Source organism: Chaetodon trifascialis, chromosome 11 (assembly GCF_039877785.1).
Source record: "Chaetodon trifascialis isolate fChaTrf1 chromosome 11, fChaTrf1.hap1, whole genome shotgun sequence".
NCBI classification, from domain to species: domain Eukaryota; kingdom Metazoa; phylum Chordata; class Actinopteri; order Chaetodontiformes; family Chaetodontidae; genus Chaetodon; species Chaetodon trifascialis.
The window spans coordinates 16,791,116-16,816,502 of record NC_092066.1 but is presented as its reverse complement, the minus strand read 5'-3'; the positions used below and the strand labels follow the sequence as shown (position 1 = coordinate 16,816,502).

The 25,387-nt window shown below is 42.9% G+C and overlaps 2 protein-coding genes across 3 annotated transcripts; one reads left to right on the top strand and one right to left on the bottom strand.

Annotated features, from left to right (window-relative positions):
• Window positions 1-577: 577 nt before the first annotated feature.
• Window positions 578-5,993, bottom strand: plvapa (plasmalemma vesicle associated protein a). The gene is made up of 6 exons (XM_070973375.1): window positions 5,310-5,993; window positions 4,698-4,764; window positions 3,850-4,565; window positions 2,015-2,987; window positions 1,672-1,729; window positions 578-938 (listed from the first exon to the last, which is right to left on the bottom strand). Exons 1-6 carry the CDS (start codon window positions 5,703-5,705, stop codon window positions 905-907), a joined length of 2,244 nt encoding a protein of 747 aa, XP_070829476.1. The 5' UTR covers window positions 5,706-5,993; the 3' UTR covers window positions 578-904.
• Window positions 5,994-15,814: 9,821 nt separating this feature from the next.
• nr2f6a (nuclear receptor subfamily 2, group F, member 6a) lies at window positions 15,815-25,123 on the top strand. 2 transcript variants are annotated; one of them, XM_070973542.1, is made up of 6 exons: window positions 15,815-16,726; window positions 17,045-17,863; window positions 19,443-19,537; window positions 21,045-21,376; window positions 21,529-21,775; window positions 22,762-25,123. In XM_070973542.1, exons 2-6 carry the CDS (start codon window positions 17,595-17,597, stop codon window positions 23,034-23,036), a joined length of 1,218 nt encoding a protein of 405 aa, XP_070829643.1. In that variant the 5' UTR covers window positions 15,815-16,726; window positions 17,045-17,594; the 3' UTR covers window positions 23,037-25,123. The 2 variants fall into 2 exon arrangements, with proteins under 2 accessions (XP_070829643.1, XP_070829644.1); XM_070973543.1 differs by having other exon boundaries at window positions 15,907-16,726; window positions 21,048-21,376.
• Window positions 25,124-25,387: the final 264 nt, after the last annotated feature.

Genomic DNA, 25,387 nt, shown 5'->3' with positions numbered 1-25,387 from the left:
ACCAATTCTATGATCAATGTCAATAATATAATTTGAAACTCTATTACAGAGAAGTGCCATTCATATCTCACAAATGTTTAAACAAACCTATTTTTTTCTATATTAATTTCTGTCTCTTTGTTTCAGAAAGAAAGCAATTACTAAAGAGTAAAGATAAAATCTGGCTGCTTTTGTTGTGTTATTGCCTTGTTTTTGCCCATCTTTTCAAGTGTCATGTGTTATTTCTAATTGATACATAATGGTGTGTTTAGGCCATGGATATCCGTGTTCTCCTCAGTTCAGGCACATTGTCTTAAACAACAGCATGTGTACAAGAGTGTTTCCAAAGGTTCCTCCCATCTGCCTCCACCGGCCTGCTGACAGGTTGGCAGGTAAACATAAACATGCTGGAGGGATTAAATCGCGTTGCCAGTAAATCTTGCCTGAAACATCACAGGAGGGGGTGGAGGATCATTTGTAGACAATTAGACGCACAATAGGTGACGCACACAGGGACAAACAGTTATTTCCGGGTCTGCATAGGGTAATATCTTAAATAGCTTTGTTTATAAAGACGAGACAGGCATAGTTGATGTACTTATCTTCAAACAAAGCTTTTATTTCTCTATATTTACACTGTAAAAATACAACATGTGCTTATTCATCCTAAGTTGCATAATGTGTGGATACAAATCACTGACACACAAGCTTCACATTTTACATTCAAAGTGCTAAAGTTATTCTTCTTACTTTTCTAAATACATATTGAAGTATAAACTGTCACAAACAGTGTGTAATATATGGTACATTTATATTGATATACAATATGTGAACTCAATATGAGAAGCTTGCATTTAGCAGTGCGTAATAGATGCAATGGAAGATAAACCTTATTTAAGTTTCGTTTTTTTCTCATGAAGATGAATTAACCCAAAATTCTGGCGAGATCTTGTTTCTCCCTGGAAAAGAAAGAAAGAAAGAAAATCTTACATTATTTCTTTGTGTGATGATGATGAGTGACTGAGTGCATAAAATCTAAAAACATCATAGCTTTTTGCTATAGGATGATTTTGGCAATATTCCATATTTATATATTTGTTGTCAACAATTCTCCATGAATAAAACGAAAACCAACAATGAATTGGTCAGACTAATATTGTCCTGTCAAAGACTGATTTACTGAATTCTTTTTTGTCATATAGCTCTATTTTTGTCCAATAACTATTAGAAATACTTCAATGAGCCTCACTGTCGCCTTGGATGACATTTCTTTACTGCAATGATCATGGGCACTGCAGTTTATTTGATCAATCTTATACATAGTGTGGTGATGTGAATACTCACTAGAATGCCAAATGTATATTACTCTGTGGCTGAAAATAGTCCCACACAAATAGACTGTTTCCTTCTGTTTGAGTAACGTACTAAAAACTACAATGCCCTGTTGTTTTAGAGAAGAATTTAGCCTTTTTAAAAACACGAAACTATGCATTTCTGACCCATTTTTGGTAGAGAAATGAAAGTATTGAGAGACAGATTAATGTGCTGTTGTTGTGTTTTTTTTGTCTGGCAATTTGCTGCCAATAACAGATATATAGAATATTTCCTCTGTGTACACACTGTTCAGACTGCAACAAAAACAGTGGTAACACATTCACATTCAACCTATAGCTAGAGATACTTCTTACTCACTCTGGGCCAGCAGGGTTGATGAGGCGTTGCAGATCTTGAAGGTGCTGAGCAACACTGACTGTTGGTTAGACATAAGAAGACAGTGATTTGTCACTATTCAGCCATGACATAATCAGCCGGGCTGCTTTTATGCTTCACAGTACTAAAGAATTGCTAACAGTTAGCATTTCTAGTGAGGTTCTACAAAGGTGACACCAGATCCATTCATTCAAAAGTTTGATGTTGCGGAATTATCACAATGACATCCTTTAGATACAAATGGGTGAACCATAACTTTACTTAAAATGTCCCAGAATAGGAAAAATAAACTAGACACAAACAACTGCATTCTTACCTGGGCCACCTCCAAGTCCACTTGTTCTTCCTGCCCCAATTGACGATCCAGTTCCACCGAGACTATTCCCACTTGATGGTACTTTCCCTGTTCCGCCTCCTGTCTTACTTTGTCCTGAGTTGGTCCCTAACCCAAACCAAGAAAGTCCAGAGCCTGTTTTACTTGTAGATCCAGTTGACCCAGAGGATGACCCAAGACCTGGGGAGCTTTTCACACTTGATGTTGGCTTATTTGAGCCCGTCCCACTTAAGCTAAAATTTGGGATTAACCCAGATAACCCAGAGGAGGACCCAACAGTTGATGAGCCTCTCCCACTCAGTGCTGGCTTATTTGAGCCTGTCCCACTTGAGCTAAGACTTGGATTGGACCCTGTGGATCCATAGCTTGATGCAACTCCCCCAGTTGATCCTGGCTTATTGTATCCTAACCCGGTGGAGCTACCAGACCCACCTGACAAGATGGATGTGCTAGATGAGCCTGTCCCAGTTGAGCCTTGCCTATTGTATCCTGACCCGGTGGAGCTACCAGACCCACCTGACAAGATGGACGTGCTAGATGAGCCTGTCCCAGTTGAGCCTTGCCTATTGTATCCCGACCCAATGGAGCTACTTGACCCAGACGACAAGATGGACGAGCTTGAAGAGCCTGTCCCAGTTGAGCCTTGCCTATTGTATCCCGACCCAATGGAGCTACTTGACCCAGATGACAAGATGGACGAGCTTGAAGAGCCTGTCCCAGTTGAGCCTTGCCTATTGTATCCCGACCCAATGGAGCTACTTGACCCAGACGACAGGATGGATGAGCTTGAAGACCCTGTCCCAGTTGATAGTGGCTTACTGAATGTTGATCCAGATGAGCCAAAGCTTAAACCTGACCCTGTCCGACCAAGCTGATCCAAAACAGAAGAGCTGGATGAGGCAGAGCTGGATCCCCACCCAGTCTGACCTGTCTGAGGCACTCCTGGAAATCCACCTAACCCTGTCTGAAGTCAAATGAGATCAGTGTTAATATGGGAAATAGATTCTACATCATTTGCGATTCTCAAAAATGAATTTCAGTAACATTGTATGATGCAATCAAACTATTTTGAATTTACCCAAATCATTATGTTGAATTATATTTTCTGTTTTCTGCCAAACCCGATTCCTCGATAACACTAGACACTCAACATAACAATTGGCAGACGTATTTTCCCAGTTCTCACCCTTCTGCTCTCTTGTACTTTACCGGCAGACAGTTTCCCTTCTCCACCTCCTCTGCAATGAAAGCTGGATCATTTCCAATAACCTGTCAGGCTACTTTGATCTCATTCATCTTATGTAAGGCCTTAAGATCTCCAGGCACTGGGATAAGAGCTCTGTTAGTATTCTTGATGTTATCTTAGCAAATATGTCATATGATAATGCAGAGAAGGAGAGTATTATTGACAACAAAGTTAGAGTTAGATGAAGATCATCACACAAAAAGGGGTTTGTTGTAAAAGTCAACAGCTATGTAATGCAATGATAACTTGTATAGACTCATGTTACATTACACTGTAGTAAAGAATCTCCACCACCGTTCCTGCACCAGCATGTGATATCTGCTACTGCCATCTTCTACAGCTTGCAATAAGTGAAACTCCACAAAATCAGTCACTGTTTTTGATAGTAATTGTCTTTTGTCCTTTTAACTGTCTTCACTGATAAAACAGCTTCACTTAAAAGAACATTGTGTAATTGGTCTTGCAAGATTGTTCGTGGTACAGTGGGTCTGGTTTCCAATTCTAAATTTAGTTGCATTAAAATGCAACCCCCCGAGCTTATTACAATTCGTGTGATCAGTCACGGCACCTGGTTTCTTACCTTAGACATGCAGGTCAAGTTGAGCTCCTTGAGTTTCTGTGCAAGGTGCTCAGCCTCTTTACTTTTATATTTGACATTGTTGCCCAGGACTTCTATCTCTCCATTCAGCCTGATCTTGTCCAACAGGAGTTTCTCCTTGTCCTCATCATGTTTCTGCTGAATCTTGGTTAAGTTCTGCCTGTGCTGTTGGATCAGGCCTGTGCGGTTCTGGCTGCACCAGCGATAGTCCTCAGACAGTCGCCAGTTCTCTGCCTTCAAGCGGCTGTTCTCCGACTGAATGCCTGACACCTGTTCTCCTACACTGTTCAAATAACGCTGGAACTTGTCCTCGACATCTCTGGACAGGCTGGTGCAATTGGTGCGGATCTGCTCCAGATGTTCCCTCTGTTTCGGACAGGTGAGCTGGAAGGCGATGTGTGCAGGGAAGAGGGACTCGACCTTCTCTAAGAAAGCCTTGGTGACATTGGTGACACCACTCAAGGACTGGGCAAAGTCTTCTTTGCATTTATCTTTATAGTGCTCCACTGTCCTTTGGTGTGTGGCTCTGTCCCTCCTCAGACGGATGACCTCCAAGTTCAAGTTGTCCCTCTCTCTGGCTATCTGGTCCATTTCCATCCTCATCTCCCGTGTTGTTTGTGTGAAGTTGGACTCCACAAGGTCAAGCCTGGTTTTCAGTTCTTCAGCCAACAGCCCACAGTTGCAGACACCTGGTTGCACTAGGTTATAAAGGCAAAAGAGAAAGTTGGCAAATATATCTCTCTCTATATCTTGCAGTCAAGGATTAGTAACTCAGATGTTTCATTTATATATCTATTTTTGGGTTTGCAATGAAGAAATTTTGTACTTACATTGTGGGCATTGGCCAGGTGGACGTGTTAAGGACTTGCAAAAAATCAACTCGGCAGTGCACTGTTTCTGTTGAAATTACATTGAAAGAATTGTGTGTTTTAGTAAGTTGTTCTAAACCAGTTGCGAAATGTAAAAACAATTGATCATTTACATGTGGGTCTAAAGTGGCACGTTGACTCATAATAATTATAACCATCTGTTGTGTTGCTTCTTGTTCTAAAAACTATAAGATAATATCTCAGAACTACATTTTACAATCCTATTTATTTAAAAACATCAAATTTTTATGCAGTAATGAGTGGTGTAAATATACTCATCATAGCGGAGTATGACACTGTTCAAGCTGATCAGATAATTGAACCACAAGCTTTAACAGCTTTTTATCTGCTGAGGCTCAATTTGACCAAGGCATTGCAGGTATATCCTTTCATTTGTAACTTAATTACATTATTAACTTTATATTTACACTAACAACAGTTAATGAAAGGCTGTTGAAAGGTTAAAGTTCAATTCCAAGTAAGCTATAACAGTTAAGTTACACATGGAAACACTCACAAAAGACAATAATTTGCATGTTAGATGTAATACAAAGACTTAGCTTAGTCTCTCACCAGCCTCTTGTCCATATCTTGGATAAGGATTGCTGAGATGTTGGTGAAGTAGCGCAGCTTGGCCAGGTCCCAGTCATTGCGGGCCTTTTCAGTCAGCGTGGAGTTGAGTAATGTGGTCAGGTTCTTCCTCTGGTGCCTCAGGGCAACATTCTCTATGGAGAGTCGGCTGAAGCTCTCCTCCAGGTCCTGGATGCGTGATGTGGACGCTGAGTCCTGCTTCTTACCGTAGATCAGAAAGAGCACCAAGCTGACTATGATAAGAGACTGAATGAGCGAAGAGAAGAAAAAGACAATGCGCATGTAGTAGCCGCAGCTCTTGCCACTTGAGCGGTACTGCATCTTCTTTTGGGCCTGCGGGCTGTACTTGGAGACCTGAGAGTAGCCACTGCTATACATAGGTGCTGATGGCTAAACGAGGGTCTGAGAGAAGTAGTATATAGTAGAGTCCAAGGCTTGAGGGTTTCAATGTGCGGCCAGCCAAGTTCAAATGAGGTTCATCTCTAAATCAGAGAGCAGACACGTTCCTCCTCAGCACTCTGTGAGCCAAATGAACAAGTCAGACTGAATTATTTGCAGTGCAGCCACTAGATTTCACAATCCATTTCTTGTAAAGCAAGTGCCCCCTTTCTCTAACAAAGCCCAGACGTGAGCCAGATGTTTCCTCTCTGTAGTGTTGATAGCATGAGAATTGATCAGATTGTGGGTGAGGTGTAAACATGGGTAGGAATTTATAAACTCCTCTAGCCTCCTCAGTCCCCTCCCTCCATTGGCCAGCTCCCTGCTCCATCAGCTGCCCCTCTTTACACACACACATGGCCAGAGTGCATGCACACAACACACACACACGCACGCACGCACGCACGCACGCACGCACGCACGCACGCACGCACGCACGCACGCACGCACGCTTTTTTGTGTTTGTGCTTAACACATTAAGCTGTCTCAGTGTTTGTTCTTGAAAATGATTGTGCTTGTGTCACAACATTTTCGATTTTTGGATTTGTAATTGCTGTTGTTTCGTCACCATAAAATCTAATTTCATGAGCATTTAGTGTTCAGCAAATTAGTATGAAGTCTCAAAGTCTCAATTTGGTGGTATTGATTACATGTTATTTATACTGACAACACCTCCTGTTTTCTGTTCTGGTTAAAATCCTTTTTTATGGGATCATGGACAGTGTTTTCCGGTGCACAGCAGCCCAGGAGGACAATGGCTCATGTCATTCTTCTGACGTTATCGTTCAGAGCCTCTTTGATGCTTCGAGTCTCAGTCCAACATGATGACGTGGGTAAGCCCTCTGTCTCATAGGTCACACACACACACACACACACACACACACACACACACACACACACACACACACACACACACACACACACACACACACACACACACACACACACAAGAGAGAGAGAAGCTCAAATTAAAATGAAATACAAGAGCCTGACAGTAACAGCCACAACTTTTTCCTGCCAGGCGTTGTTGACGTGCCAGGCCTCATCTTGACAGGAAGCAGTAATTCATAGAGGAACTGTTGATGGCCAAACCTGCAGCAACTTGTAGGCGCCAACAAACGCAGGATATCAGAGACAAATGTGAGAAATAAACACAGTGTTGATTTAATTGAGGTTGAAGTGGGTTGTTTTTATTTTCACTTCTAAACACCGGGTATGGAAGGGTTTTTTGGGAGGGACAAATTTATACTTTGGATCCATTCATGGGATGTTGCCAAGCTAGCTGACACAGCGTGTTTAAATCAATAGAAGAGGCTTGTTGCATAATTTATGTCACTTATTACTTGCAAGGGAGTTCTGTAAAAGACTTTCACTCTATGCATGAATTTACATGTATATTTTTTTAACTTTATCTCTCAAAATCTCACTTATTATTATTATTTTCAAAATTGTTATTAATAGTGGTAGTAGTGGTACTAGTATTCGTGGTAGTTCTAGTAGTAGCAGCAGTGGAAGCAGCAAAAACTAGGAGTAGTATCAGTGTGCATTTTTTATCTCTATCATGATTATTATTTTTATTTTTTTCATTATTTCTATTTTCCCCATCAATTTAATCTCCTTTTCTCCTACACCTCCCATTCGTTTCTTTTTTCTTTTTTTGTTCATCCATCTGCCCCATAGACCAACATCAAACCAACACACCACACAACAGCTTACATAACCATGTTCTAAAGATGTTAATGTTCTTACCGTTCTTGTTTTCCTCTTGTTGGTTTTGCCAGTTTTTGGTCTTTCTGGCTTGATAATAAAAAATAAAATAAAATATGAATCTACAGCTGGCATTCATTAACTCAACTTGCACTACACTGTAGTTGAGCTACTTCCAAAAACAAGTGGGAGTGTGGTCAAAGGTTTGATGGTGTGTGTCTGGAGCGGACGTATCCAGTATAGAAAGGATATAAGTGCATCCTGTATAAAGAGCTGAAGAAATGAAGCTTCTAACAACATGTGTGTTTCACAAGTGATAGCTGAAACAATAAAACACTGTTGCTTTGAAAATGGTGTTAAATGGTCAGTTGACTCAAATTACAAAAGTACACATTTACATACTTACTGCTCATAGCCACACAGATAGATTTACTGTGTGAGGTTCTGTGATATTTGCCTCTGAAATGTGAAGCTATTTCACGAAAATGAACTGACAAATGGCAAGTTGCTGAGAGAGAAACCCTGCGAGGTTACACCCTGCCTTACATGCATTTATTTAAAATGAAAGTTAATAAAATTATCAAAAACAAACAGAACAGACTGCATGATTAAATATCATTTTCAGAGGCTTGATAACAGCAGAAGCTGTTTCTGACCAAGAATTCTTTTGGAAGAAATTAAAGTAGGCTCTATTGAAAAGTGTTCATCTAACCACCCAAACACTGTTTATCTCTCAGCCTAACAACTGCTATCAAAAGCTGCTGGTGTGGGTGTGAAACAGTCTAATTTGGCAGGGTGAACGAACCAAAACTCCCACATACCACCCACCTACTGTAGGTGTGTAGCTGCGGCTCCTGTAGCTGAGGTTATGTCTTTTAAAAGAATGTCCAGTTTTCGGGGGGCTCTTGGTGTCACAGATAAATTACTATACTGGGTGAGACGGTGAGGGAACAGAGCTCCATTGTGTTGGCAGTATGTAGGATATGAAGTGTTCTGGAGACACAAAGCACACTGAAGTGTTTACAGGGGTAGCTTCCCGTCAGATGACGGAGTCTGCTGAGATTGCCTTGCCCTGGTTTGGTGCTCTTCGTTGATGAACTAGATGTCCTTGACACTGACAATTCCTCCAAGAATTCATTGAAAATCAAAAGGTTTAGAATTTAACCAACTGGTTTAGCAAAGCTGTCTGAGCTGTGAAATGTCAGTCATCCTCATACTGTTCGAGGAGGCTAAAGGAAAATCCTGCAATGTGTTTATTGTTTTCTCTGAAACTGAAGACCTGACTCCAGAGTCACTCGACTGAACCTCACGCTCTATTATGCTCATGTTTCTTCAATATGAATACAATATACACCCACCCAGGATCCACTCAAGTACCACTGAGATCAATTTCTCATTGACACAGTTAAGCCTTGGTGGCATAACAGGCAAACATACAAACTCTGTTCTTCACATTTTGATTCCTATTAAGAAATCTGTACAAAAACAAATAATTTTCTTTTCTTTGTTTGAAACTCACTTTTTTTCTTTTCTTTTCTTTTTTTTTATTTTAAACCAAGCAAGTAAAACATCTGAAAGCTACTGCACATGTCTGGATAATGTTAAAAGTGTATACGGACTATAATGTATTTAAACTGATCATAAAAGTTTTAAAATTGTTATATAAACATACATGCATGTATGCATACATACATACACAAGAAACCCTGTTATTGGAGGAGGACAAAAGAAGAAGTAATTGGTGCCTACGTCCTCTGCTGTTACTGAAGGTTTCTGAAAAACTCAATATATGCAGCTGGTCAGACATCAGAATTTTCTTATTTGGAACAAGATTGGCCCATTTTAAGTAATAATGGTAGCATAGTATTTGGACTGATGGCACAGCACGAGGACACACTCCAGGCAACGTTCAAGCCTCATACACAGTATTGTCATGGAACACTGCCACTTAGTGGGGAATCAATATAACTGCAGCTGGAAATCACCTCCTTGGTTGAGTTATCAATACACTTGGTGAATAAATGAATGAATGAACTGCGAGATTTCCTGAAGTAAATGATCCTCAGGTAAAGCAGTGAAATCTGGACGTAGATGGGAACAAGATAAACATATGTGGAGGAGACATCGTGTTGAGCTGAGCTGTATTTTATTTATTCATGGCTTTAACTGTGACTGATCTGTATTCAATATTTGATGGACTGAGTCTCACATACAATCTATGCTCCTGAATTTACTCACAATTATCCTCTACTGGAGAAGGCTCCAGTAAGTATCAGTTGCATGAATGCCTGCTGAACTGAAAAGACGCATTCCAGAGCAAAGACATTACGCTTGATAGGTTTATTTCTTTTGAATACCTGAGTTTTATATTGAAGGGTGCTCCAAAATTTTTATTTTTAACCATTTGCAGACTTCCAAGATACTCTGCAAATTTTACTGAAGACTTTGCAGAAGTGGCTATCAGTAGCATTAACTGACAAAACCAGGGTGACACAGCTTGGCATGAGATGAACCACAGATGTGCCGTGTCATGCAAGTCATACAGAAACATGAAAACGTAAGTGTGGCAGTAAGAAAAGAGAAACACTGACAGGAGTCAACAACAACTGTTGAGTTTTAATAAAACGATATAGCTGATGTTATTGAGACACAGTTATGTTAATGTTTGACTACATGACACCTTTTGTCTCTAATTCATCAGTCAGTGTTCAGTGGGTTTGCCCTGCGCTGAAGAATGCATACTGGTCTCTCCTCCTCCTCTTCAATCACCATAAATTCAGCTATCGTCTTGTGCTCCCCAAATTATTTCACTTTGAGGAGACTGATATCGGTGCCTACTGAGGACCTGCTGCAGCAATGCATATGGGAATACTTGAGGGCAAAAAATCACAGATCAGAGGTTTTTCCCTCAGAAAATCCTCAGGAAAGACTTATGGTGATTTTATGCGACTATTTTTTTCTAAGGCATCCTAAGATGAAGATTCAAGGGCGACCTTTGCCTAGGTGGTTTTATGCAACCGGGCACTGGAGTCTCTGCCAGTTGCCAGGCAACTACTCAATAAGTGCATTTCCAAAAATGTCTTAGAACCATTTAATGAGAACAAGCATTTGGAAAATAATCAAATCTCTATATTTCCTTTTTACTCCAGCCACTGTTTCACCTGCCCCCACATCACGACAAGCTTTCCCAATGATAACGGCAGAATAACGAGGAGAATCACGGCTTCCCTCCAGAGATGTTTTGGCTAGTAACTTGCTCTGAAGGGTCTGGTTACCCATATCACAGCCGTGTGCTATATCAAGTGACGAGCCTGAAGAAAGAGGTCTTATAGAGGGGGGAGTGGTAAATACCTGAGTCGACCACCAGACTGAGCAGACAAATAAACAACGTGGTGCTAAATAACTGCGTGTGTGCAGAGTTTGTGCTAAGTGGAGAAAGAGGGTGGAAATTCTTTCTTTTGTCCTCCACGATCATCTCGTGAGTGGGCAACATCCCACCAGCCAAATTTCAATGATATTGTACCGCTGCAGTCGCGTTAAAAAATGCAGACACTCATTTATCACGGCAATGCTTGATTATATCGAAGCCAGGATTGTTCAAATGAATTTCCTCAACAGGCACTGTGATGTGCAATCCCCTCAGATGATTTATTCAGGCTCAAATTTAATTTAAAAATGAAAGGATAGCTGTGACCAGCGGCTCCTGTGGTGATGTGATAAGAGTGGCTGCAGCATTCATGTCAAAAAAAATTCTCCCTCGCATTGTATTTATCTGCTTTTTTTTTAATCAATTTTTTCCTGCTGGGCCGAGAGGCAGCCGGGGCATTAACAAGTAAAATACGGAGGATGTGGTTCCTAATAATGTAACGTACGGTGGCTTTCTGCATGTTCCCATCGGGCACCTCTCATCAGAGGTGGCTGAACGGGCCAAATGATGAATCCCTGAGAGTTAATCCCCCCCTTGTCTCTGTGTCTTCAGCCTGGCAGATGTTTTCCCTTTGACACGCACAAAAGGCCTCTGTGTTTGAGTCCAGGCCTGTCCATTCCTCAAAGGTCACAGGTCACTCTGGTCTCAGGGTGAAGCTGTCACTGCAAGTCTAAACATTTAACAGCCATCAGAGCGTGATGAAAACACAGTCCCCGCGAGAAGGCTGCACAGACGTCTCATGATTACTTAAGTAAAGACCTACTTTCCATATGCTGATGCGGTTGAGAGCACGCACTAACACTCCCAGATTGAATTACAGTGGTTGCTGGGGATGCCTCGAGGAGAGGGTTGGCCTAACTTTAGACACTTGGACACGCAGGGGGTGGATGGTTGTATTTGTTATGGGACGGTCCTCTGTAACAGACCTTAAAGGTTAACTTAAATGGCTGAAATGTTAACCGAATCAATTACTGAGTGAGTCGTGCTTGGGCCTGCCCAGAAATGCTGACGGGTGGGGTTTAACAGCCAACCCTGTCGTCTGAACTTTAGAAGAAGTCTAATGATTTAAAGCCAAAGAAAACTAAGGATTAGTTTAAGTTTGACCAATTTCTGAACTGGATTACACGTCTTAAAAGGTGGATTACACACAATTAAACAAAACAGAAGCTTAATGGTTTTATGCCACGATTACACACGGCTGTTGCAAAATTCATGTATATGCAAACTAAATTACTTTTTGTGAAGAAAATAGAAATTTTGATGATGTGTGAAAAATGTGTGAGATAAAACATCTGATTGCACAGAAATATAGGCTCAGTTTGTATGACATGTGAATTGAAGTGTAAAATTGATATATCATAGGATCTGAAAGAACAGCCTATTTGTAAACTCACCAACTTTGACAGGAGTCACAGTCGTTCACATGCAACCTCAGATCACATAAAATTACAGCCATGACTCGCTAATTCCTCCTATCCACAACAAACCTTCAGACTTTTCACCTCAATAAAGCTCCACACTGTCAGCTGACACAAAGTCTGGAACGTGACAAGTCAGAGCTACATCACAGAGGTGCAGGTATACAATCAAACCTCTGACAGAGACAAGGACGGACATGGTGGTGCATACAAATGTGTGTATAGCTGCTGTTCTGTAGAATTGTTTTTATTTATTTACACTCACTGCTGGTGGTGCATGAAGACTCGACAGGTGTGTGTAAGCCTGGCCAACCAGAAATAGAAGTGACTTCAAATGACTGTAGCGAGGCAGCATGAGGATACAGAGTGGTCATTAGAGCTGCAAAACACCCAAACAAACTCCGGTTAAATGTTTGTTTTTAAGATGTTTTTAGGTTTCAATTACAATATGAGAGTTTTTTAACCAAACTGTGGATTGATTGGGAATTAGCTATGTGCTGCATGGTTCCTGTGAACTGGTTTATTAGGTACCTCTAGTTAAACTAGTGCACTAATGCAGTGTAACAGAAGAGCCATGGAGTGAATTCTGTCTTCACTGAGCTTATAATGTCAACGCTCCACGTGCAGCCAGGTGCACACAATGCAGCAGCACCTGTACATCTGGAAGGAGAAATTTTGTAGACGGCATGTTCTGAATTATATTTTGAATGTTTGTGTGTGTGTTAAAATTAGTTTTCAGGGTTAAACACAGGTTAGCTTCTTGGTTTTTCGCAAAGCAATTAGTTCTCTAAAAATATTCATTACTGTTCCCAAATTATTACATTTTTTCAGATTAAAAGCATTAAATGATCGTGCTCAGTTCAACCCCATCACCTCAGTTTCAGTCATATTTATTATCTTCTGAAAGCCAGCCTTAGCTGCTCACTGCACACATGTCACTGAGTACCATAAACTGCGAATTTAAACCTGTCAGGTCGTCTGATGTGGGTCATTTGGGTTTAATGTAGATACATAGGTACACATCATCTTGGTGGTCTGACATCCATTCATTTAGACCGTTATGTACTGAGGGAGCACACTGCTGATATGTGGGTCAGAGTTATTAAACTTTGTGCTCAAATTATTAATTTCAGCATCTCATGGCAAATATGGCAGGGTCAGCCACCAGACCAACTTCTACTTGTGGTCAAACATGGTACTGCACCTAATATGAGAAAAATGTGGCCTGGAAGTTTTTTCCTCATAGACCTCTATTATGAAAAACATCTGAAAGATACAGCACAAATGGCACACAGTGTCAAATACTACTTAAGATGTGCGATGACCCTTTAATACTCAAAAGAGAGTTTATGAACAGCACGCTGCTGTAAAGCCTCTATGCTTCACTGTCAGCCGCCCTGTGTGCGTAATACGGTTTGCTTGGCAGCTGGCGGACATCTTCTGCAGTCTTGCATTTTCTGGATTCCTCAGTGGGAGCAACCACATTTCTGACTCAGTTCAAAGGTCACATCACTCCTGCCCCCAGCGGTATCTCTCCTACAGACGCACACTGAAGTGGAAATGACAGGCATGTACAGCATTGCTCTGAATCTATAGTTTATCACAGCAGTTCTCAAACTTTTTCCCTTGAAGGAGCCGTAAACTGGCACAAAGTAGACCACAGACTGCATTTGATAAGATTTTGTCACAGGGTCCCCCATCTGATAATGTGCTTTATGTTTTATCAGAGAACATATGAAACCCATGACTACAATGGTCATACACTCTATTTATGGATGGAATTATAGAGAAAATGAATGATTCCAGTTTTTGCTGTAGACCCCCTGGAACCACCCCAAGGACCCCACTTTGGGAACTGCTGGTTTATCCTGTACCTTTTATCACACTACTCAAATGCTACTTTAACGTGACATATTCTAAATTACTCACTAAATATAAGTAGTTACTTATTTCTTAATATTTAGCTTCCCTAAACGTGACTGAAATAACCGCCACTGTGGATGTTAACATTCCACCAGTGTGACGCCATTGTTAATGAAATGCTGCATTAATCTTAAGTGAGTACACATTCAAATATTACAACAATGGACTGAAAACTATACAATTCAGAGCCGATACCTACTGTCGGAAAACAATAAAGAGAATAAATGTATTCAATTGTACTATTCTTGGTTACAAAAGTATCGATTAACGGCTCTGTGGGCATCTCTTCTTACACACACACACACAGACACAGACACACACAGACACACAGACACACAGACACACACACACACACACACACACACACACACACACACACACACACACACACACACACACACACACACACACACACACACACAGAGTCCTTTACAAGCACCCTTTATTTGACAAGCCTAATCTGTCCCAACACAAGAAGTGACAATAAGCAGGCACAGCGGCCTAATTAAAGGGACTTTCATTCAAATTAACACCCCCCCCCCATACACACACACATACACACACACACACACAACCCTCTGATGACCCATTAGCTGCACAATGGCCAGGACAATGCATGCGTGTCACATACACACACATTCTGTCCTCCGGGGGGTAAAGCTGGGTTTACATTTAGGAATGCCATAAAAGTGTCCACGGAGGGGAAGGACATCAGTAAACACTTGCTAGATGAGACAACAAGATGCATACAGTGAATCTGCAAACGCACCATATCTGGAACCCCCCCCAACCTCAAAGAGCCCCACGTTTACAAGCAGATTCATCACCTATCTCTTAAAGCTCTTATCCAGGGTCACTGTGTGTCCTCCTCCTCCTCCTCCTCCTCCCCTTTATCTGCATTTGACCCTTAGCTTTTCAGCATGACATGGGTGTGAAAGTCAGTTTGACCTCTGGGGGTAACCTCTGACACAAATCACCGCAAAGCACTGAGAGAGACAGAGACAGAGAGATAGAGAGAGACACAGACAGAGACAGAGAGACAGAGACAGAGAGACAGGGGGCCTTGAGCAAATGAGCAATGACCACAAAATAGTAACCTTTACTTCCAGCACAATAAGCTGCTCTCAAGCGGGCCGCTCCACACGTACGCTGGATCAAAGTGTGTTGTTCAAGGGGGGAAGACCCGTCTTCCCTGTGAGACATATGCTTCACCTCACTGCTGCTTTGCTTCGTGTCTCGGAGCGGAAAAACTTTCAGACGCAGCGTTTGATTGCTTTCTAAAAGACAAAGGCTGGGCAGGAGATCAGCTCGCTTGTATTTGTTGCAGGGCTTCAGGGTAATCTGGTGTTGTTGGGGTGGTTTTTTTTTGGAGGCCTCGGGGTCATGCTCTCTGCATCTCTGAGGAGAGAGATCCTCCACATCCTTCCTGTGTGTGTGTGTGTGTGTGCATGCTACCCCACACAACCCACTCTCTTTGCTCTTTGACTCCAATGGCCATATAAGGCGGCCGGCACCATGGTAACCGCAGGGCTTGAATAGCAGTGTCAAATCCCTGGGAGCACACGCACACACACATATACACACATCGACTGCCCCCTCCCCCTCTGCACACACTCCCTCTCTCTCCACTGCTTTGCTTGATCTCCCTCTCACACACAAATAGGTTAGAGGAAAGCAGACAAGAGGAGAGAGGGGCGAGGAGGGGAGAAGAATCAAACTGACAGAAATCCAGCCTGTCTCGAGCTGTGGCCATTTTCTTGAATCGTAATTTGATTTGTGGACTCTGAAGCCTGAGAGAGAAAAGGAGGGGGGGTGGAGAGGAGCACCCGTCCCCCACCAACCCCCCACCTCCTGCTCGCCTGAGCCATAGGGAAAGGCTTCGCACACACACACACAGACAGACACACACACCGACGGAGAGCAGCACTCAGGGCTAGGCCGCAAGTCATTAGTTCTTGGTGGGCAAGCACTGACAAAAGGCTGCAGGGAGATGAGAGCCCGGAGAGCGACCGCAGGAACTACGGAGGGCTGAGCAGACGGACGCTCTCCTGCCGCTCTTGATTGTTTTGTTTTCTTCTCTTTTTTTGAGGGGGAGGGAAGGAAGCAGCTCAGAGGATATCGCCACAACCGAGCTACTCGTGCTACAGCACGCAGGGAACAGAGCTCACTTCCTTGTGCTGAGGATCTACTTGCGTCGTGTATTTTGGAGGCGAGCGCGGGCTGTCCACGTAGCCTCGTCTGCAGCCGCAGCAGCAGCTGGAGGAAGGAGCCCGCGCGACCACATGAAGGTGGTGTTGTTGTTGTGGGGACATCGACTTGTTTTGCTTGGTCTGGAATGGCTTCTTTGTGGGTCACAACGCTGCCGCCGCCGCTGAGAGGATTACAGCAGAGACCTGGAGCTGCGTCTGCAGCCTCGCTGGATGGAGGGAAGATTTAGAGCCAGAAGCGGATTGATTTGCCCGCGGGACTTTAATGTTCGCTCCGAGGTAAGCTTGACATCATTTCTAGGATTTAGGGCTGTGTGTGTTTGAGTACTCAGCCGCCGTGTATGAGGAACAGTGAGCGAGTCAGTGTGAGCAGAGACAAATTCAGTGTAAGGGGTACTTTAAGAGGGGTGGTCAAAGCCTCTCCAGGCATGTGCTAAGGCGAGCTCCCCTTTCAGCCATTACTGTTGCTACAGAGACCGAGCAGGCGGTGTGAGCGCCAGTGAAGAGGCGCTGAGCGGCGCGCGGGGCTGTGCGTTCACCGATTTCCACCTCTCAGTCAACTGTTGGTGAATCGTTCCGCCTTTTGCTCTCTTTCAGGAGGACTGCGATGTTTGAGTCCGTGTTTCCTGTGAGAGGCTGAAGCGTGACACCGTTGGAGCAGGCTGCTGTTTAACCGTGTCAGGACCTGGTCCGAAAACGAGGACGAGGACTAGCACGACGCACAGAAGATAGAGAGAGGAAGAACAGAGGGACACTGAGGTCTACAGGCACACACTGAAAGTTGCCTCGGTGGAGAGTGTTTCCAGGTCATAGTGGAGTGGGAGGAGACAGAGTTGCTCTTGTTTTTTTTTTTTCTGCCCAACACCCTCCTCAGTGCTGTAGCCTCCCTTTCCCACATTGACATCTGTTTGTTTAGCCAGGGGACTATTTTTTTATCAGTTCCGCAATTATACGCGCCGACATAATCAAGAGACTTAATTAACAAATGAGAGCACAGTCAAGCAGAAAGGACTGATTGTCTCCAGGTGAGGCACAAACACACGAGCCAGAGGTTTTTTTTTTTTTTGATGTTTGTGTTACCTTGACAGCAACCAGTAATCTTGGCTGCCTGTCCCATTTTCTTCCGCCGTGGTTCGGTAACCAAGCGATGGCCATGGTGAGTGGGGGCTGGGGAGATCCCAATGGGGGCACCAACGGGTTGGGGGACAAGAGCTACCTGAGGGGGGACGAGGAGGACGGCTCTCCCCAGGCGGGGGGCAGCGACATGGAGGCCGGAGACGACGACAAGGCCTGCGTGGTGGACTGCGTGGTGTGCGGGGACAAGTCCAGCGGGAAGCACTACGGCGTGTTCACGTGCGAAGGCTGCAAGAGCTTCTTCAAGAGGAGCGTCAGGCGGAACCTCAGCTACACTTGCAGGTGAGCGGGGCATTGTGGGTAATTTGTTTGTTTTTTCTACAGTGTGACAAAAAAAAAACGCTGAGAATGTTCGTTATTTACGGCGAGTCAGGGCTTTGTGTTGACGGGAGTCAAGAACATATGGCCGCTGACAGCACGTAGCTGAGGCTGTGTCAGTGTCTGCGATGTGTATTTCTGCAGTTTTTAGTCCACTGGAGGCTTTTTTGTTTTAATTTCAGAAGGATTTTTCAAGTAAAATGGTGTAAAATTCCTGAATGAATCACGCATAAAGATAATTAGAATTAGTGCAGAGCTGTTTCACAAGGTAATGTGTCTCTGCTCTCTGATCAGAGCTCTGATCTATGTGGAAAAATACTACACAGAGCCTCAACCACAACATTCATAGTATTAAATGTGTCTCTACAACAGAACTGAAATAATTCATCAATTAGTCAGTGAAACCAGAATTTGAGTAATTTTTCAAGCAAAATTTTCCAGAAATATCCTGCTTCTGAACCTGTATGGTTATTCGTTGAGTGTCTCTGTGTTTTGGACTCATTGTCACATAAAACAAGTCAATCTGAATGTGTTACCTTCAGCTCAAGGCAAATCTTTCACCGTTCTCTTCAACATTTTGCTGACACGGTAATGTATTGAGAGAAAAGTGGCAGATTAATGGATAATGAAAGCAATCATTAGTTACGGCTCATTTGTGAAGCGTGTCATACATGGAAGCACTAATATGTATAATCTAGAACTATATTCACATCCAAATTATGTAATGTAATTTAATGTAATTTTTAATTGTGTTATCTGATTTTGTACACATCTATTTACTGACTCACTTCAAGCAATTTTAGCTCCATAATTATGATCTTGAGTTATTTTTATTATTGCTAAATCTTCCGATTATCTCTTACATTTAATTGATCAACCATTCAGTCTATGAAATGTCAATTAATAGCAGCCTTCACAGTTTCTCTGAGCCCAAGGTGATGTCTTCATGTTTCTTATTTACAATCATATATGACAAAGAAAAGCAACAACATTTAGCATTTTGGTTTGAAAAATAGATTATCAAAAATATTCAGATTTTTTCTGTTGATCGACTGAGTGAATGAATGAATGAATGAATGTTATAAAGTCCACATCAGAACAGCTGAGATATATGATTGAAACAACACTGAATAGTACAGCGATGTGCTTTCTAAGCATGAGAACGCTTCCTGTAGCCTAATGGAAAATCTAGTTTCATGTTGCACTGTTAATGTTAAGGAGCACTGTAAGTGAGAGAGGGTTTTTCTGTACACCCAAACAGCTCTTTATATGACTTTGTGTAACTGAGCAGCTTTCCCTTTTCATGGTTGCATTTGCCTTAGAGATTGTGCAACACATTTGTTGTTCAGGTTTGCATAGTTTTGATGATCTGTGTGAAAACCAGATAAAAATCAGAAAACCAGCAGAGTTCACAGCCTGACACCTGCATGAAATCTGCCGGCCGTTATTGCTTTAGTGTTTAGTGTTGCCTTATTACTTCAGCTCAAATGCAAGTTGGTCCTAATGTGACTATAGTCCTATAATTATTTGTTTGTGTTCTCAGATCAAACAGGGAGTGTCAGATTGACCAGCACCACAGGAACCAGTGCCAGTACTGTCGCCTGAAGAAGTGTTTCCGTGTTGGCATGCGCAAAGAAGGTATCTGTCTGTCCTAATCCATAAATCCACCATCCATTTTAATCCCCTGCAAAGGATGCGAGACACTGTGATTGTGCATGTGCAATATTGCAAATACAGCAACTAAATTGCTAAAAAATGCAAATAATTAATATTTCCTTCAGTGAGGAGCCTTTTCATTATTTTAATCAGCCACTCTTAGAAAAGAAGAAAATCAATCATAGTCAAAAATGCCTTTGTCATTATCTTCGCCCCCTTCTGCTCCACAAGCTCCCAAGTGCAGAGAAAATGCCACACATGGCTGTCAAGGCCCTATCATGGCTAAGCTAGCCATCCGTGTCAGCTCAATGCCACATACTAAGTGGCTTAATCTAGTGCCTGTGTAAGAGTGACTGAGAGGGATACAGTGCTAAGACACCTGCATCCCAGAGCTTTAAGACCTTGGTTGAAGCTACAGATACCCCTCTGCCTTGTTGGCTCGATCAGGCAGAATCCAATACAGGGATTTCTTCTTAAGTGGTGGAGCCTAAGTGAGGCATCCTTCAATGTCATGTGGATAGATACACAGAAACAAATAATGACTGAATGCAGTGCATGGAGATACAACCAATTTAGGCTTTTCAACCTTGCAACCATAGAAAATATACTTGACCTTTAATGTCTGAAGGATTGTGGTTTTTAAAAGCAACCTGATGTGTCTCTCAGTTGTTTTCTCCCATACACACGAATCGTAAAGCATGCTAATTAGACACATTATGGCTCCCTAAAGAGAAATGTTTTCCACTTGACCACCTCCACAAAGAGGTCAGAGGTCAGGCTCATCTGCAGCGCAGCATTCTTCAGGCTGGAGTGGATTCAATGTCTTGTTCAAAGAGACTTGAGCAGGACAGATGATCACCACATGAATTCATATCCCCAAATGAATGAGTCTCTATTCAGTTGTAGGCCCCGCTGTCTCAGTTTTGGAGTTAATGCCGTCTGTCATGGCTGGGGTACTTTCGCTTCACTCAGCGATGTTCTTCATCTCGTAGGGTTTTTGAGTGCAGAATGAATCCCCTGTGTGTGTAAAGTTCGGGACATGCTAAAGTTACTGCAATAGCATGTTGTAATTCTCCTCCAGAATTAATATTGCAGAGGTTTAAAATTTTAATGGAGAGTAAATTCTTGTCTCGTAGTCTTTGTTTTACTTCCATAGATAACCTTCATCTAGCCTTACGAGCAGAATATTTCTCCCCCCTTTCATGCTCTTCTTAAGTCCGTCTGGGCTCGATTATGCCTCCTTTAATCTTGAAGAATAGCTTCCTAATCAGGTCAAGCCTGCCTGCTGATAATCTGACATACACTGCTGTCTGAACTCAGTTTTAACTTTTCTTCCTCTCCATTTTCCTCTCCAAATCCCCCCCTTTACCTCCGCTGGCTGTCACTTTCTCCTCTCTTTATCTTTCCTCCTTTCCTCGTTCTTTCCATTCCTCTCTTTATTCATCCCGTCCTTCCCTCCCCTCCCCTTTGTCCCCCAACCAAACTACAGCAGTTCAACGCGGTCGTATCCCACCTCAGCCGAGCCTCAGCCCCTCCATCACACCCATAGGTGGCGCCAGCGGCCTCAGTGGTGAGTTCTATAACAACAACAACAATGGAGGAAGTGGCGGAGGTCAGCCGGTGTCAGAGCTCATTTCCCAGCTACTGCGAGCCGAGCCGTACCCTAGCAGTCGGTATGGGCATCAGTACAGCCAGCAGGCCGGTCCGGATAACGCCATGGGGATCGATAACATCTGTGAACTGGCTGCCAGGCTGCTCTTCAGCACTGTGGAGTGGGCCAGAAACATCCCTTATTTCCCTGAGCTGCCTGTGTCAGACCAGGTTAGTAGATTGAAACATGTTTGAGAGAGAAACGGACAAGATAGGTTGAAGGAAATGTTTCCACCAAAACATAAATACACAATGAATACAGTGAACATTAAAAATGAATGATAATGTAGGGCAATCTGATTAACACGCAAACAAATCCACAGGTGGCCCTGCTGAGGCTGAGCTGGAGCGAGCTGTTCATCCTCAATGCGGCCCAGTCGGCCCTGCCGCTCCACATGGCTCCCTTGCTGGCCGCGGCCGGCTTCCACTCGTCGCCCATGTCCGCGGAGCGTGTGGTGTCCTTCATGGATCAGGTGAGGGTGTTCCAGGACCAGGTGGACAAGCTGACCAGGCTGCAGGTGGACTCGGCAGAGTACAGCTGCCTGAAGGCCATCGCACTGTTCTCACCAGGTGATTCTTGCTGCTCTTCTGCTTTATCTGTTGTTATTGTAACACACTGTACTGCAGAACCGCCCTAGGCAGCCTCTTTGAAAGGGTTCAGTGAATAAGGTGTTGGGCTTGTGAGAGACAGATTAAAAACAGAACGGTCAAACTGAGTGCAGCAGTTGCTGAGATATTCAGATGTTTAGTCTCTAGTATGAGTCCATCTCAAAAAACCCTGGATCCTCATTTCCCATAATGCAGCCCTGCCAAATATACACCCACACCTTAATTTTTTAACGTCAGCTTACTCTAACCAGGATGACATCATGATGATATCATCAGGGTTACTTTTTTAGACCCGACAAAGCTCCTCCAGAGCCACGGGAGAGATTACAATAATTGTTATAGTTAAATAACTGTTTTCACAGACTGAGTAGGACTAAGCATGAACAGTCAACTGATAATCATGTGCAAAACTGGTGGGGTGCCTCTCTAATAGACAGCCATGAACAGGAAATGAACAAAGAAAAATAGAGACTCTAAAAGCACTTTACATTATACAACAGTAACACTGATTATGTGAAAATACTGTCGATTTTAAAACGGAAAATGTCATATTTGCAAGCAGCAGCTCAATTGCCGCCTTAATCTGGGAAGTTACCTACTATGGCACCATCTCCTGGCTTATTAATAAAAATGCATTCATGCACTGTATAATTTAGTGCCGTCACTGATCATTATGCAGCAGAATGCCTCCTTCAGAAGCATTCATAGCTACTCAAACTAAAAGACCGTGTTCTGCTTTTTTTTAAAGTCGTGTTCGGGGTTTATAGGTTTCAAATGATCTGTTGATATAGTGTAGACACGATGAGGCACTATATTTTTGTATGTGTTGCCCTCGCGGGCCTTTTATCACATTATCTGCTGGGATTTCAACCTTCCTCTCAGCTCATCACGAATCTTTATGTAACCTGCCCACACTATTAAGTAACTGCCTCCTCCCTCCCTCCCAGACGCCTGTGGTCTGACAGACCCAGTCCACGTGGAGTCTCTGCAGGAGAAGGCTCAGGTGGCTCTGACAGAGTACGAGAGGATGCAGTATCCAAGTCAGCCCCAGCGCTTCGGGCGCCTGCTCCTGCGCCTCCCCGCCCTGCGCGCCGTACCCGCCAGCCTCATCTCGCAGCTCTTTTTCATGCGCCTGGTAGGAAAGACACCCATCGAGACGCTGATCCGTGACATGCAGCTCTCCGGAAGCTCAATCAGCTGGCCTTATGTCCCAGGACAGTAGCCCCCTGACGGACGAGGTCTCCGCCTGGTATTAGTGACGACAAGACCAACAGGAAACCTCTTGACTCATCACTATCCATCTGTGTGGTTATGAAACTGCAGTGCCAGCTGGCCGTCATATGTGCTGTACTGTAACCGCTCTATTCCCCCTCATGAAATGAGCCCTCTGTCTCCACACGGGCCTCCAGAGAAGAGAGGAGCCAGTGCCAGGATGGACCTGTCTTGTTGCCAGCCTGCTCGTTCTGGTGCCAGGTCTCAGGCCAGAGACCAGCGACTCACGCTGGGCTCCGATATGGCCACCACAGCCAGTCATGTCACCTCCCACATGCCATAGTGACTAAAGACGCCGCAGTTTCATGTAGAGGGCAGCAGCACCCTGCTACAACTACATCTAGAGGACAAAACTGTCCCGCCAATGAAAGTCAGCAGAACAGTTTTTCCCACACTGGGCTCATTTTCCATGGCTCATCATTTGTGATACAGTGACCTTTTTATCCACACAACTGATAATGTTACGAGACCATGTCATGATGATAATGGATCAAATTGAACAGTCTGAAGCATCAGGAAGCCGAGAACTGAACATAAGACACAGTATGGGCCTCGCTGTCGAAGGGAAATTTCTGATTTTACAGCCAAGAAACTGATCAAATGCAACAGAAAGAAAAATGAAACCAAGGAGAAATCACCAAAGTCTATCGCGTCATCCTCAGAGATGCTTTTTAAACAAAATAATGAGTACGCAAAGCAGAGAGAGGGGGAGATGAATGGCCTCTCGTGACTGCCTGATCATGCATTTACATTCATTCACAGGGCTCACTGAAGGAAAAGTTACACGAGAATGGACTAATACCTCACTAGACATCAGAATGCTTTAGTCTGATATTTCCTAAACACAAACCTCTGTAAATGTTGTTCACCAGAAACCGCCTTCTTTTTGACAACTGCCTTGTTATTCAGTATGAATTTGGGACACCTATGAAATATGAAACGAGTCATCTGAGCATCACAGACATTCGTCTTGTATCTTTTTAAAACAGATCCCCAAAATGATTTTCACTTGTGTTTTGACTATGAGTTTTGACTGACTGGATATGGTGAATTCAGCTTTTAAGCATTGTCGCTTTTCAGATTTTTTTTCATCGAGGAAAGGCAAGCTGACATCAGCTCGGGTTCTCGTAAAACAAACGACTGAAGACTGAGAATTAGCCCAGCAAACATAGTGGGCGATGAGAGTTTATAACCAACACTACCAGTTAAATAACAGTTTACGTTGATCAATGCTGTTTCTGGGGTTAAAGATCCCTTGAAAAATATATTGAAATGTGTATATATTGAAGCCAACTTCGTCTTTTTGCATGTTCAAATGTTGTTTTGGATCTCTGTTAAGTTGACTGTTTCCTTCTTTTACATTATGTAATTCAAGGTTCATTTAAACATTGAAGTATTGCTTTCACTGTTAGCTCCTAAATGTTTTTTTCTATATGTATTTACATGAAAATACCTCTGTCATCCGTTCTGATGTCAAAAAGAAGCTTACCTTCATGTTTTTATGGCTGGTATGACGTAAAGATGTCCATGCTGTCATCTCTCAGCATCTGAGTGAGTCTCTGCTGTTGTGAATGATGTGAGACGATACTTTAATGGATGAAAATCTGTAGGGAAAACTGCACTTGGAGGATATTCAATGCCAAAACATCACACTATCTGTGACGAGTGAACAGAAGCCGGGACCCGATTCGCTGGTCCGCCAGGATTTACCTCACGAGTATTTCAGGAGGCGAGTTTACAGGATCACAAGTGACATATATATATTTGAAAGGAAAGAATGAATTCAACTCTAAATACAACATATTTCAGCATTTAGTGATGAAGAGCAACTAGAAGGATGTAACTCTGCTTCTTGATCTACCGCCAGGCCTTTTGAAAGGTGTTTGGATTTTCTTCTTTTAGGCACACGATCATGTCATCGATTTAAGAAAAAAAGGAAAAAAAGATAAATATACTATTAATGTTTTCTTATCTTTGTGTTACTGAGTTTTTAAATTTCATGTGTATGGCAACGTTATTAAAAGAATCAAAAGATGACGACGTGTCTTCTGTTATGCTTTTGTTTTTTCAAACTACTTGAAAAAGTGTTGTAATTACGTCTGTATGAAGAATGCCAAATAAACACTGCAACATGTTCTACAAGTGTATTAATGCAAGTGAATTCATATGTGAAAAACTGGTGTTTAAACCAATTTATTTAAATAAGATCCTCCTTTTCCATTGCTCTAATCATTCACATCTTTTCTGTAAAAAAACGGCATTCATTAGCTCCCATACGACAACATTCTGTAACAATCAAAC